Below are 14,851 nucleotides of genomic sequence, written 5' to 3'. Positions count from 1 at the left end.
TCAGGTGACGTCAGCCTTGTTTATATACGTTGTGGTCAGGTCGCGTGACGACTGTCGAAAAACCAATTTTAATACCTTCAAATAACACAGTATTCCGTAACATTTAAAATTTTAATTTTATTTATTGTGTTTGTAAATTAAAAAAAAAATGCATTTATAGAAACTTTTTTTGGTAGTTGCTGCGTTGCAGTAACCCCTCCATGTCGAGAGATGGCAACGTTGCACGTAACTGAATTGGGACCTACAATGAAAGAACTATTACGACAACAACAGCAGCAGTAGTTGTAGCAGTCTATATTTCAGCAAAATGTATTACATTTACGAGCTTTGAGATGGAAAACAGCGAGGATGAGGAGGATGAAAACGAGTGGAGGAACAGTTTCGTGGATTCACCGACACATAGCCCCCCTGCTGCTGCTGCTTCAGGTAAACTTGGAAACTTAAGCTAGGCAGTCTGAAACTGAAATCTGACAGTTGCTCTTTGCTTTCATATGACTTTCAGAGTTCCAGATATGGTAACTGTTGTACATATAATGTGTGTTTCAGGACCAAGCATCAGTAAAACGCGAGTACCTGCACACAAAGTCATTTTGCATTTTGACCTAGACTGCTTCTATGCTCAGGTGGAAATGATCAGAAACCCTGCACTGAGAGAAGTCCCGTTAGGTAAACTTGCATGCTATAAAAGCTGAAAAAGAAAAAAGTGTAAAAAAACATTTGTGCCAAAGCTTCCAAATGACTCTCATATCATCAGGTATACAGCAGAAGTACATCATAGTCACCTGTAACTATGTGGCAAGGGAGAGGGGTGTCAACAAGCTGATGTCTGTGACTGATGCTAAGGAGAAATGTCCTGAGCTGGTGCTGGTTAAAGGAGAAGACCTCACACACTACAGAGAGATGTCATATAAAATGACAGGTAAGCAGTGTATCACACCAGTGTGACATGAAAATAGTGCTCTGTAGTAAATAAAGTAATTTTTGTCGTAGTGTGCAGTATGATATTAAAGTGTACTCTGAGAAAATGAAATTGTAGTTGCTGCAATAAAAGAAGCTTGGAAGGTCAGGCTAAATATGGAGATTAAGGTCGCACCATAGCAATCAGGTTGGACTTTGGTCCACTGCAGCATCTTAATTCTTTTCTTTTTCAGCCATTCTGCTGTAGATTTGTGCTTGGAATTATTATGATGTTGATAACCCAGTTTTAGCCAGGCTTTTCCTGTATTTTGCTGTGTATGCTATATTTTACTCTAAAATACTTTGGTATACAGAGATGTTTGTGGTCAGCTCAGTGACTCCAAGATGTCCAGGTTCTGTGGCTGCAAAACAAGCCCAGATTAGCACCATGCTTGACAGCTGGTATAAGATGTTTGTGCTAATATGCTGTTTCTGTGATTTACAGCCAAATATTTCCGCTTTGGAAAAAAATAGTCATCCTTGATTTGTGCCGAATGCTTTTTATAGAGGTTGTCACACTTAGTGATGAAAAAATAATCAGCTGCATTTGATTTGCAGTCCTGTAAAAACCTTTCACATGACTGAAAGATGTGGGTAACAAGAGGGCCTTGCTGTAACTTCTTTTGACTAGCCATTTATGCCAGATGGTGACGTGACCCTTAAAGTTTATCTGGGATGCCGTTTTTCTCCGGTGACTAGTGTTTGTTTCTATGACATGGATTTATTTTCAGCTTGTAGCAAGCAAATTAGATAGTGAGCTGCTTAAAGCAACAAGATATCAAATTTTGGAGTCGGTCTCTTAAAGAAAATCATGATTTGGTCAACTTTTAAATTCCACAATTCATAATGAAAACAACCCTTTTTGACTAAACTGCTAAAATCTCTAATTCCTACATTTCAGCAATTGTTTTACTCAAGAATGTAAACTGTTTTTAACCCACTGTTTGGTTCACCACCCTGCTGGTGTTCCTTGTTGGTTATTAGAAACTAAATGGAATTGATGTTTTCATCTGATAACCGTTTGTATATATTTACCTTTTCTTGTTTGCCATCCAGAGCTGCTGATGTCTTATTGTCCTCTCGTGGAAAGGCTTGGATTTGATGAAAACTTCATGGACGTCACTGAGATGGTAGAACAAAGGCTTGCACAGCTAGTGAAGACTGAAGACTTTTCATTTAAAGGACACGTCTACAATCATCCAAGTAAGTCACATTTGTGCTTCTCAAGTGTAGATGTACATCTGGCCCACTGAAACTGGGAAATGGCTCGTAAAAATAGCTCAAACTCGTGAGATATTTGCATAGTGCTTTCAGTTTTGTTCTTCATGAACAACTCACCTGCAGATCCTAAACTGTATCGCGTGTGCTCATACCCACAGTTTTTCCCCTTCCTGTTCAGGTGCAGATGTTAAAGCCAGTAACTACCCAAGGTTGGCTTTAGGTTCACACATTGCAGCAGAGCTCAGAGAAGCCGTCCACAGCAAACTGGGCCTGACCGGCTGTGCTGGCATCGCCACAAACAAGCTGCTAGCCAAACTGGTTTCAGGCACCTTCAAACCCAACCAGCAAACCACTCTGCTCCCAGAAAACATCAGTGACATCATGGGCTGCCTAAGCAGTGTCCGCAAAGTGCCAGGTATAGATGCTCTAAAAGATAGTTAATCATCAGTAGATGGCAGGTAGGTGAACAGAAATGCATAACATGATATGCATCGAGATTGAGTTTTAATGAAGTATAGTTGTTACACTGTTGTCCTTAACATTTGGAGCATTTTTAATTAAAGATGCTTTTATCCAAAACTCACTGATGCATTTTTGTTGTGTGTCACATGTGTTAAATATGCCTGACAATATATTTTGTGGTGCCATCTTGTATTCTCAGGGGTGGGTCACCAAACTGCTAAGAGACTTCAAGCCCTGGGATTGGTCAGTGTAAAAGACTTGCAGCTGTGTCCTCTGAATGACCTGGCGAAGGAGTTTGGAAGTCCCACTGCTCAGCGTTTGAAGAATCTGTCCCTCGGTGTTGATGACTCACCTGTTACTTGTACTGGAGCCCCTCAGGTAGGATGCGACATCTGAGATTCCCGGTATCTAAGAAAGCTAAGGTCGGGAAGCTAAATGAGTTTTTCTTTTTTGTAGCTACAACCTGCATTTTTTCTGATGATCAGCAGGGAGCGGCTGCAGTATAAAGATTTATGAATAAATGGGTGTTTGCTCCATTTATTCAGGCCCCCATTTTTGCTGTGCAGAAACTCTTGCAGTACTACAAGATAAGAAACTATTGGAAATTAATTACTGCTATCTACAGCTTATATAGTGTGAGGTTGTATGTTTTTAAACACTTCACTGATAAATAAGTTTTAGTAGTATTCAAACAAAACATCAGTGACTTGGTTTTAATTTGGCGTTTTGAGTTTAAGCAATCCAGTTCAGTTTAGTGAACCATAGTTATTTAGTTTTAAAATATAGGAAAAAAATCCAGAAGTGACCTTTAAGGAAGCAGATGAAGAGTAAAAATGGAAGTTCATAAATAATATTGATTCCTGTGTTTTTAATATGTAAATTGCCGTAGAAATCCTTTAATTCTAGTCATGTTTGATGGGAAACGATTTTACATTTCTTGGCTGCATTGCTCTCCTCTTTATGTTTCAGTCTCTCAGTGATGAAGACTCTTTCAAAAAAATGTCCTCAACAAAAGAAGTTTCAGAGAAGACACAACAACTTCTGAGCAGTCTGGTTGAAAGGTCTGTTTTACCAGCTCAAAGCTGAATCGCCACAGGGGGATGGCTTCCTTAATCTTACCTTTGGTTTTATATTTGAAAGCAGGATGCGCAAAGACGGCAGGCAGCCTCAAACCTTCAGGCTCACAATCCGTAAATACACAACGACCAACAAGTGGTTCAGTCGGGAGAGCCGGCAGTGTCCGATCCCCAACCACATTGGACAGAAGATCAGCTCTGGTATGCTCACGTGTCAGGGAGAGCTCAGAATGATATCTGTAGAGGTTTTATCAGGTTTTTAATTTTCTCTGTGTATAAATTTTTGAAAAATGTGCTTCCACACTATAGTGGTTTACACATTTGCCTAAAGAGCAAGAGTTACCCACTCTGTCTATCCCTTGTCAATAATTAAATTTTGTTTTTTCAAAAATCTTCTCTCATAAATGTTTTACAGATCCTTTTCTTATGTTCTGTCACACATGTACTGCTAAATGGTAGATCCTCAAAATAAGATCATTTCTAGATGAGCCCTTTGATCCAACATTTCAGATTTCAGATTGCTCCAAATGCTCTGTTAAAAGCTGTTTATCATCCACTTAGAGTTTTACAATGTCACTCTGAGCAGATATCTCTATAAATGGTCATCACACAGGAGGCTCCTCCTCCTTCTGCTTAACAAAGCGCCTCCTTTTAGAGGAAAAAATAAGGTTTAGTTTGAACTGTGAAGCATGCAAAACTTCTCTAATAGAGTCAAAAAATAAAACGTAGCCAAAATATTAAACAATGTATACATTTTTTAAAAATATATTTGTCCTGGCTCTCTGCCTTTGAAAACTACATCCTTTTCCCCGAGATTTTGTCAGCATTCAGCAGTTTCCCCTCAGGCTAACTATAAATGAATATTCCTAGTTTCAGACAAAAATGTCAAGCACTCACTGTGCGCCTTTACCCAACACAAACAGGCTACGCTGGGAAGGAGCTTAACCTTGCAGACTTTAGTTGCTAAAGTTGATTTCTCAAGTCAAAATCAGAGCATAAATAAACTTTTTTGATTTTGAGTTTAAGTCGGTTTACAGTGATTTCTTGCTTTTTCGCTAAACAAAAACATAATGAAAAGCTTTAGTCATCCAGGTCTGACTATAACTAGAAGTCTAGATGTACCATATCTACTGAGCCTTTGTAATATCTGGTAATGTCTTCAATCACGTTAATTTAAATTAATCAGTTAATTAGTTGGTTAATGAAAGCAGTTAAAATCAGCTCAGTTAGGAAAACTCTTTCCATTAAAACAGTTTTTCTCTAATGCGTCTATAGGCAGCAGTGATGATGCTGTGATGCAGCTGCTCCCGTTGGCCATGAAACTCTTCTACAGGATGGTGGACTGCGGCGCCCCCTTCCACCTCACCCTCATTAACGTCTGCTTCAGTAATCTGCAGACCAGAGCAGCTGCCGTCACCGGGAAGGGCTCGATAACATCGTTCTTTTCACAGAGCACATCTCCCAAAAAATCCCAGGCCGTCTTATCGCAGTGCCAGGTAAAATGTAACGTGGCTTGTCAACACTGTTAGATAATCTTAGTTTGATTTTTCCATAAAAAGGAAAATGAAAGGGGTTGTAATAAAAAACATAGTAAAATCTTTTAACTGTAGCCTATAAAAGTGAATTTTTTTGGATTGCCCGCTAAGGCCTTCAGAATCACTCATAAAAACTGTTGGATCTGATTTCTGTCTGATTAGGGCTGCAAATAACTTTATTTTCTATCATATTAGTATATGAATTAATTAATTAATTATAAAATGTCAAACCATAATGGAAAAAAAACAAATCAGTCACTCTTAATATGTCTTATTTTGTCTCAACAGCCCAAAGAAATTAATTTTACCTTTCTTTGTGACAAGGAGAAGCTAGGACTTGACCATTTGTACAGTTTCTTAATTTTGTCTGAATGGCAGGAATTATTTATCATTTTCTTTCATTCCTATTACTAAGCGCCATTAGAGTTGCACTCGACAATTTCAATACTACGATTTGCAGTAGCTGGATCACTGAGGATCCACTGCCAGCATCCTAATGTTATAGACACCCAGAGGATTTTTGTCCATACTCTGATGGGTCAGAGATATTGAGCCAGCCATGGAAACCATGGCACATCACTATAGGCAAATTGATGTAATGAAATCATTGGATTTCCTGTTCTAAAAATATGCTACTGTAACCTGATTACCACCATTGGCAGTACTCCTCTTTCTTATTTGGCTGTTAGGGGCAAATATTTGTGGGTTTCTAAAAACACTCCAGAGCAACTTCAGGAGTTTTTCCTGACTTAAAATTAGCCTTTCAGGGTCAAGTATGGACGTAAGCACAACTAGTCATCATATTCTTGAGGCAATAAGTGTGTGTAACCATACGTAAGAGAGGTCCGCACATTATTTCTGGCCATGCTTGAGGAAATGAAAGCCCACTTAAAATATTACAACCCCTGCGATTTTCTTTTTAGGTAGCAACAAAACGTCTTTGTTAGGTGCCAAATTTATTATTCCGAAGAAAAACTGAACTGTGTTTAAATAAGTAATGACAGCTGAAACTTTCCTTCATGTTCTGCCTCAAAATGTCATTAAAGACATAATTTATCCAGATCATGTGGTCTGAGCTGATGGGCTTTCATGAAACATGTTTAACTTGAGTGGACTTCATATGTAACCAAACTCCATGAAAACGCTGCTTTGTGTTAGCAGTGGGAAGTCCTGAAAAATGTATTTAAGGCCATATTGGCTCTACTTTGAACATCATGATCATGAAATAGGTATTAAATTAAAGTCAAAGTGGTATTAGAAGGGTTCTTAAGAAATAATTAATGTTGGTCAGTAGAAAGGCTGTTCTTTCACACTGCCCAGTTACCTAATGCAGGATTTTTCTTTCCTGGAAGGAATGTGCTAGTACTCTGAATTTCCTCACTTCACTTTTGTTCCTCTTTCATTCTCCAGTGTGTTGATTCCTCTCAGGGTATTGATATGGATCATCAGTTTGGCACAGATGGCATGATTACTCAACACAATAAACAACCCGCCATACAAAGCTCTTCTAGTTCTTCTAGCTCTGAGGCACCATTACACGGGTTACGATGGAAACAGAACTCTGCTGTCATTGTAGAAGAGACTCGAAATGCATCCTGCAGTACAGCTGGGTGCGACCCTGACGAAACTGCTAACGCTGTGACACGGTTGCCTCCCAATGTTGACCCGGAGGTGTTCAAGCTTCTTCCAGAGGACATCCAGAAGGAGCTGTTATCTCCTGCTTATGTGAGCTCCCTGTACAGCACTTCTAGCAGCCAGTCAGGCACTGATGTCCCCAGCACATCAAAAAGCAAACTTCCTGAGACACTTACAGACTCAGAAAGTATTAGTGACACAAAAGATGCTGCAAACAAGTTGAACTCTTCCAACAGAGTGACCACCGTCAATCACCAGGGGAAGGCAGGTACAAGCGCATTCCCAGAAGAAGAAGTCATGGAAGAAGGGGGTCTGTCATTCCCCCGGTTATCTGACTGCGAGTTCCCGGGAAATGTGGACCCTAAGGTGTTTTCTGAGCTTCCGCCAGATGTTCAAAGGGAGCTGATGTCTGAGTGGAAACAGCAGAAGCCAATTCTGAAGACTTCCTCATCTAAGAAACCAGGAAAAAGCTTGATGTCCAAAGACAGAAAGGCTCCAGGAAAAGGCAGCCAGGCCAACAACTTGTTCAAGTATTTCAAACCCAGTTAGAAACTATGTCACGAAGATAAATGAAAGTTTTCTTGATGTTGGGTTGTTGAACAAACTGAGCAACTTTTCTTAAGTAATTTATAACCTAAATTGACTCAGATGACCTTGAATGTCAGAAAGTTTGTTTTTCTTAAGCATTAAATAATTGATATCTAATACTGTGTGATATCTTTACCGTGTGTATAAAATATATTTTCTATCATACAACATATTATAATGGTAGATGTTCATATTAAACATGGTCAAACCATTTTTTGTGAGAGGCAACCAATCTGTATGTAGTTCACGTAAAGGAAGGGGGACTTTAAAAGGAGGGGTATACTAAGCTTTTAATCCTGCTTTTAACTGTTTAAGTATATATAGAAAAGATACAGAACCTGCCCAGCAATAAAGGAGGAAATTAACTGATTCCATCAATGATCAGTAGTTAAGCTCAATAATGGAATAACTAAACTATAACCTTAAAAATGAGTATGAGCAGAAAGCCTCACTTCAGACATTACTGATTAACCTGACAGTGCTGACAATTGATATATATTTAAAGTTCTTTTTTTTGTACCACAGCACATATAAGTGACATAGTTTTCCTTTTTAGAAATAAAACCTTTTATAGAACTTAAAAACGTCTACAGGCCGCTTTGTTTTTAGAAGCAGGATTACTTCACTGAGCCTCCAGACGTGAGGCCCGTTTTTTTGGTTGGACCATTTCCACTTAAATCCACAGACGATCCAGTGTTCAAAGAGCCCTTTTTCCTCGTAAATAACAGCGGAAAACACAAGGGTCTGTAAACACAGCAGAAGCTGGTATTAAACTCCTCCCTGGATCACATGTAGCACAGGGGAAAGGTTCAGGCTATGCAATGTACCATCGAATGATGATAGTGGTTATTTAATAAGAACAAGCGGTGCAACTTGTGAACGGATGTTTTCATTTTCTCCACGTAGACTGGTAAGATTTTAAAGTTTTAATGGTTTGTGTGTGCTGAGGGTGTAGTATTGATGTTTGGACTATTTAGAAAATTACTAAAGTAATGTTTTGTGTTAATCTAGTCAGTCTTTTTGTTAATCATTAGAGGGTTAATTAAGCAGCATCCTTGTCACTTGATTGCACAGAGTAAGATATAGTAATATCTCTTTTAATGTAGTTTTTTTTAAGTACATAAGGGAGTAAGAAAAATACTTTTAACTATTTGGCATCATTAAATGGGATTTCCCATCCTGCCTTTACTGGACTAGCCCCAGCTGACAGTGTAAGCAAAGCATTGCGATGACATAGTTGCGTCATGCACTGCTGAGCTGTCTGCCCATAGCTCTTTAAGTCAATAAAAGGACTTCTGTGTGCCAAACAAGCTGGGTTTTGCTAAGCAAAGTTAGAGAAAACTCTGGAGAGGCATTTGACTGCTCATGTGGAAGCCAGCTCCAGTCATGTGCTAGTCCTTCTCTGATCAGTGCCTAATGAGTGGGGAGTTATGACGTCCTGCTAAGCCTGTGTGATGGTCCTACAGCCTCAGACTGAGAACTGCAGCTTAGGTTGAAGAATTTAACCTTATAAGTTGTTATTTTCCCACATGTGTCTCAGCTCTCATGGTTTGGGACATGTGAAAACCAGCAAAGTGTTGTACTGTGAGCTAAACTCTGTGGCAGGTTCGGCACTCAGCTGTACAATGGCTAACTGGGACTATGACTATCTGATCAAGCTGCTGGCTCTGGGGGACTCAGGAGTGGGAAAGACCACCTTCCTCTACAGGTACACTGACAACAAGTTCAACCGCAAATTCACAACCACAGTGGGCATCGACTTCAGGGAAAAGAGAGTGGTGAGTACATGTTAATGGTATTTAAATTATAGGGAAAAAAAACATTTCAAAAACTCAGTAAGGCCAGGTAAGCCTTTTACACATTTATCTTTTTAAGTATTTTATAATAATTGGCAGATAATGTTTGATACAGAAATAAGTGGCCATTAACTTTTAATAGAGTACACAACAAATTATTATTTGTCAGGTTAATGTGGGATCACTAGAGTCAAGAAAGCATTCTAGTGGAGATATATTGTAGGAAATATAAAAGAAGCAAAGATATGTTTGAAGGGATGACCCCCAGACTCCCTCCAATATTGATCCCCACCAGTGAAATCTGCATCTTTAATATCAAATGTTATTTAAAATGTTTTTGTTGTCTTTGTGTTAACAGTCATATGTGGTCTTTTTTTGTTAGTTAGTTTGTTTGTTTGTTTCACTGACTTCTTGCAGCAAGTCACAATAAATTGAGGCGTTCAGGTTGCTCTATTTTAGTAGAACTTTTCACATTTATTGAAACTATTTTAAATTTTACAAGAAAGACAAAGAAAAATCTGCAAATACTCACTGGACTAAAAAACTATCTCAATCTGAGAGTGTTCTTCTTACTTAAAACAATAATAAAGAAAAAGTATGCATATAGAGGGTAAAATTATTTTCTGGCTTCATCGTCTGTTAGAAAAAATGTGTTAACTCAGGTTGTTAGTAACATGGTAATAATCTATTGAAGAAAATCTAACTAAATGTCTAATAAACACTTAGACATGCCAAACTCGTCTTAGGGAAATAATTAAAACAAAGTAGAGAATTACAGACCAAAAGTTTAATACTTTCTTCTTGAAAAAATATAACAAAGAACAAAATGAAATCCTGTAAATCCTTAGTGAGTAAAACCACGATTTTGAAGCTGAAGTAGCAACCCTAAATGTATTTTTCCTGATGTAATCAGCTATACTGAAAATGCTAGGTTTTTATGTTATATGAAAATCTCTGTAGTCAAGTCTGTAGCCAAGAGAAAAAAGACGTCTCTATTAGCTGCTTATATGAAACGAAAACATTAGTGTGGTATTATGTTGCCAGTACAGCTATGGTCACGTTGAGTTTTGTCCATAAAGTAGACCTGTTATATCAAATTATCTATTTTGCTTGATCCCTATCATAAGTGTAACTGTGTTGCATCCGTCCACGCATCCTGCTAATCCAAAGAAATGACACAAAACGTAAAATAGAAATCGTGTAATTTGGTTTGCATGTGGAGCATTTTGAACTTTTTGAGTTGATTACTGGGCTCTGTGTATTGCTTTAGGTTTATACGGGGACAGGTGTAGATGGGGCAACTGAGAAGAACTTCAAAGTTCACCTTCAGCTCTGGGACACAGCAGGACAAGAGAGGTAATCATGAAATTTTTCTTTGTTTCATAATTCATAGTTAATATTTCATAAATAAGTGTGTGTGTGGAGGATCGAAGCATTATTTATCATTTTAAAACTCTTTGCACCTGATAATTAATTCCTCACACCTGGTTTATGTAGTCCGGAATGTCCAAATTTAGCTGTCAGGCACATGATACATGATGTGGTTGCAAAACCAGCTTAATTCTTCACCCTCCACTAACAGTCTTGACAGGTGGTATAAGGTGTTTGCCTTGATATACTGTGTTTGGTTTCCTCCAAGCTAAACACTATATTGTGCATTATGGACAAACATCTCTGCTTTGGTGTCATCTGTCCAAAAGATATTGTTCCTGACATCTTGTCATTTGTTCTGACATGTTCTTTTTAGAGAGAACAACTCTTGTTCAGTCTTTTGCTAATTGTATTGTCACAAACTTTCAGTGTTGGGGAGTAACGGAATACATGTGCCGGTATTCAGAATACAGTTACTTTGTTGAAATAAATGGATTACACAGCGGTCTTTTCCTGCTTTATATGTTAAGCTATGCCCTCTCTATTTTTGGTAATTCCACACTGGTGGGAACCCAAACAAATCACATTAAGAGACTCTGTCTGTGTCTCAATCTCACGACCCATGTCACCCCTACTTGCAGCCCCATACAACGATGTGAAGGAATATCTTTATTATTCAAAACATTATTTAATATGAAGGCAACAGGCAGAGTGTTACAGGCATAGCCCTAAAGAATGTAGCCTCATGGGCAGTGTAGTCCGTGCTGCAGGGAGAATGGACTGCCATACTCATTATCTGTCTGTGTGCAAGGGAGGGAGAAAAAGAAGAGTGGAAAAGTACAAGTTGTCACCGACCAGAAACAGGAGCTGGAAGCATGTAAATATAAAAATAACCACTGCAGCCAAATAGAGTGCCTGACGAGCCCAGTTGTAAGTAAGCTATTAAGGCTCGACTGTACACTGCGTTCGTGTTTTCCTCCGAAACAACAATAAGTTCAGTTGGAGCCGCGTTTCAACGCCTCTCTCTGTCTCTCGCAAAGTTCACCCAGAAAACAAAGTAAAGCTAGTTTTCGGCTATGAGCCCGACACAGAACCCAACGAATTAGCCAGAGGTCCCTTTACTACGGTTCGGAGCCGCTGACCTGTTTTATAGTTTTCTATATGAGATCGCTGCAAAAAATGCAGCCTTACCTAATGTCCACCCTACTGTTTCTCATTTTATATTAAGATTTAAAAATCTAGTTAGTATTGGTATGGCGAGTAGCCTTCAGTAATAGTAATAAATCACACAGCAATAGTACATTCATGTAGTTGTAAAAAGCATGATAATATATTAAGTAATCCAAAGTATTCCGAATACGTTACTCTCATTGAGTAATGAAACGGAATACGTTACAATATACATTTTGGGGCTGGTATTCCGTAATCTGTTGTGGAATACATTTTAAAAGTAACCTTCCCAACGCTGTAAACCTTAGCATGCTAACTGAGGCCTGTAGAGTCTGAAATTTGGCGCTTGTCTGAATTTGTTGTTTGATCTGAGAAAGGTTGTAGGATTGTGCTAACTCACCCTTCAATGCTCCAGACAAGCAAAATGCAATAGATTCTGCATTTAAAGAGATCCTCACACTTGCTGATGATCAGTTGATTAAATGTATTTGATTAGCAGCCCCCTGCTGCTACTTACCTTCCTGTAGAAGCACTAAAGGTGTAATCAGGACTGCATAGTTCTTACTTTAGTGTAGCCACTCTGATGTCACCCACTTGTTACTGAAGTCCTATTTCTTTGAGCCCTCTCCATCATAGCTTTATGAAACCAGACACCATGTGTACAAGGTGGCACAGACTTTATCAAGTAACCCACACGTTCATAAGGTAGTGGCTAAAGCATACTCTGCTTTTATCATCATACTTAATGTTACGCTAAGACTTGAAACTAGTGATAAAGACCATAAACTGGAATAACTTTTGCTGAGGCCACTGAAAAACCAAACTGAAAGCTATTTTCTCTTCTTGGAACCAGAGTAGTTACCTCCTAGAAACAATGCAAGTAACATCTTCCATCCTTTATATACAGTCTGTGCTAAGAAAAAACAATTTTAGCCTTGTGGGTCTGCTGGGGATGCAGTTACAGAAATCCCAAACGCCAGTAGGATTCTTGGGACCATGAATGTTGTATTGTATTTAAATCCATTCAGCAGGTGCTTAGACATGTCAGTTTGACATCTGCTTTCTAAAAAATCTGCTTTTTCTTTAGGTTCCGCAGCCTCACCACAGCTTTCTTCCGAGATGCCATGGGCTTCCTGTTGATGTTTGACTTGACCAATCAGCAAAGTTTCCTCAATGTCAGAAACTGGATGAGTATGTTTCCACTGAGCCCCCTGTTCTGCTTCCAATCAATATATTTAGTTTTATGTTGCTGCACAGATAATAATCTCGACTGATTCTGAGTTTCTTCTCATGTATGCTGAGGCTTTACGTGACTTCCTCTGTGTTTCAGGTCAGCTGCAGGCCAACGCGTACTGTGAGAGTCCAGATGTGGTGTTGGTGGGTACCAAGGCAGACGTCAGAGACATGAGAAGTGTTCACGCCAGGCAAGCCAGAGATCTGGCAGACAGATATGGGTAAGGCCTTACAAACACTGTATTAATCATAAAAATATGTCTGTACCCATAAAGAGACATAGTAGTGTACTTTCATACTTGTTTTTTCATTTTTCTTTCCTCTGCGCAAACATAATTATGGCTGCTGTTTGTTTGTTTATCAATACTGCCATGGTATTAAATTAATAACCAAACTTCATGTGACAACAGTTTACAGTTTTGTGTATGACTTTTATTGATCTTATGTCCTGTTTTATTTTTTTAATATTCAGAAGACTTATTAAACCTGACGTTCTACCACATTAAATATAAGGTTACTGTAACCTTTTTATTGCTATTGTTTTGTGGTAAATTATTATTTTATGAATTGTTTTTACTCATTTTAGCTTCTCCAATTTTAGTAGGTCTCTCAAAAAACTTTCTCTTGGCCTTCATACATTATCACCTGATTCTAGTAACGATGCCAAGTGTGCAACATAAAAAAGACATCCAGTGTGTCCTACTAGATTTCCTACAGATTTATAAATGACAGATGAGAAGGGGATAACTTTTGGACTTTTTGCTGATTTGTACACAATATCCATTATTATGAATAGATGAAAGTGGTTGCCTGAACTGATGAGTTCATTTGAGCCAGAAGTGTGAATTATCCCAAACGAGACCCCATTTTCCAAGCTGGAGCCCAAAGGGGCTTTTCAGCATGACCTACAAATACAAACTGACAGTGGGATCATTATATTTTTATAGCCTAATTGCTGAGAAAGACATTATTAGCCAAACCAAAACGAAATGACACTTTATTAAAATTGTTTTCTATCACTACTCTGGTGCCATTTTAAATTTTAAATTTAATATCATTTTATATTTATATAGCTTCATCTGGTAACTGTGACTTAGAAGTTTGTGTTTTCCACAGGTTCATGATGAGTTAATGAGTTCAGATTAGAAATTATTTTCTCTTTTCCTTGAAGATGATGGAAATCTAGTTTTAATTCTGTCACCATAAGATGGTGCTGGTCAACAGTTTTCCCTGATCTTGGATCTGTAAAAAAAACTTTTACAGCAAAGACTTATTTTGGATTGTAAAACAATCATTTTTAAGATCAGCTAATGTTTTTGTTTTTTTTTGTTCCACATTCTCCTAAGCATCCCGTACTTTGAGACGAGTGCAGTGACGGGTGCTGATGTGGACCTGGCGGTGACCACCCTGCTGAATTTGGTGATGAAGAGGATGGAGCAGAGCACATACGGGGGCCAAGGCTCAGAACCCAATGGCAGCCCCGTCTCCAGCCATGAAGTGGAGGAGGCATCTGTGAGGAGCAGGTGTGCCTGCTGATGTTGCAACCATCAGCTCCTCTTTTCTCTTTTACACCATATATCACTGCATTTTGAAATCCTACCATTTTCTCGAGATCTACAACAGCCTGTGAAATGAGACATTTGAGATCCTAAAACCAAGCAAAATATAAGCCCATACTGTACATGAAAGGAGAAGAGCTTTGGAAAGTTTCATTTAAAGCGTTATTATTGTTACAGTATAAATTCGTCTTCTAGTGTTATTTATTCACACACTTTGTATTGTCAGAAACAACATAAAAGAAAACTGC

General features: G+C 38.5%; 2 protein-coding genes across 2 annotated transcripts; both read left to right on the top strand.

The window, feature by feature from the left end:
* The first annotated feature begins 266 nt into the window (after window positions 1–266).
* poli (polymerase (DNA directed) iota) lies at window positions 267–7,516 on the top strand. Its single transcript, XM_085368676.1, has 10 exons — window positions 267–426; window positions 547–666; window positions 755–919; window positions 2,014–2,160; window positions 2,357–2,593; window positions 2,840–3,018; window positions 3,610–3,701; window positions 3,784–3,917; window positions 4,992–5,212; window positions 6,662–7,516. The coding sequence occupies exons 1-10, from the start codon at window positions 333–335 to the stop codon at window positions 7,433–7,435; spliced, it is 2,163 nt and encodes a 720-aa protein (XP_085224802.1). The 5' UTR covers window positions 267–332; the 3' UTR covers window positions 7,436–7,516.
* A 1,458-nt stretch (window positions 7,517–8,974) lies between these two features.
* LOC146621625 (ras-related protein Rab-27B-like) lies at window positions 8,975–14,635 on the top strand. The gene is made up of 5 exons (XM_085368675.1): window positions 8,975–9,252; window positions 10,541–10,626; window positions 12,899–13,002; window positions 13,142–13,265; window positions 14,391–14,635. Exons 1-5 carry the CDS (start codon window positions 9,004–9,006, stop codon window positions 14,578–14,580), a joined length of 753 nt encoding a protein of 250 aa, XP_085224801.1. The 5' UTR covers window positions 8,975–9,003; the 3' UTR covers window positions 14,581–14,635.
* Window positions 14,636–14,851: the final 216 nt, after the last annotated feature.

Source organism: Diplotaxodon limnothrissa, linkage group LG12, assembly GCF_057381915.1.
Source record: "Diplotaxodon limnothrissa isolate DT_005_m linkage group LG12, D_limnothrissa_male_GT1.1, whole genome shotgun sequence".
NCBI classification, from domain to species: Eukaryota; Metazoa; Chordata; class Actinopteri; order Cichliformes; family Cichlidae; genus Diplotaxodon; species Diplotaxodon limnothrissa.
This window is presented reverse-complemented; position numbering and strand designations above follow the sequence as displayed.

What these genes read in the sequence shown, in the direction of transcription:
- poli (XM_085368676.1), top strand. Translation starts at nt 333, where the DNA reads ATGGAAAACAGCGAGGATGAGGAGGATGAAAACGAGTGGAGGAACAGT. An exon ending in CTTGTACTGGAGCCCCTCAG is followed by an intron (nt 3,019 to 3,609) that starts GTAGGATGCGAC and finishes TTTATGTTTCAG; the next exon opens with TCTCTCAGTGATGAAGACTC. An exon ending in TGGACAGAAGATCAGCTCTG is followed by an intron (nt 3,918 to 4,991) that starts GTATGCTCACGT and finishes ATGCGTCTATAG; the next exon opens with GCAGCAGTGATGATGCTGTG.
- LOC146621625 (XM_085368675.1), top strand. Translation starts at nt 9,004, where the DNA reads ATGTGTCTCAGCTCTCATGGTTTGGGACATGTGAAAACCAGCAAAGTG. An exon ending in ACTTCAGGGAAAAGAGAGTG is followed by an intron (nt 9,253 to 10,540) that starts GTGAGTACATGT and finishes GTATTGCTTTAG; the next exon opens with GTTTATACGGGGACAGGTGT. An exon ending in GACACAGCAGGACAAGAGAG is followed by an intron (nt 10,627 to 12,898) that starts GTAATCATGAAA and finishes CTTTTTCTTTAG; the next exon opens with GTTCCGCAGCCTCACCACAG.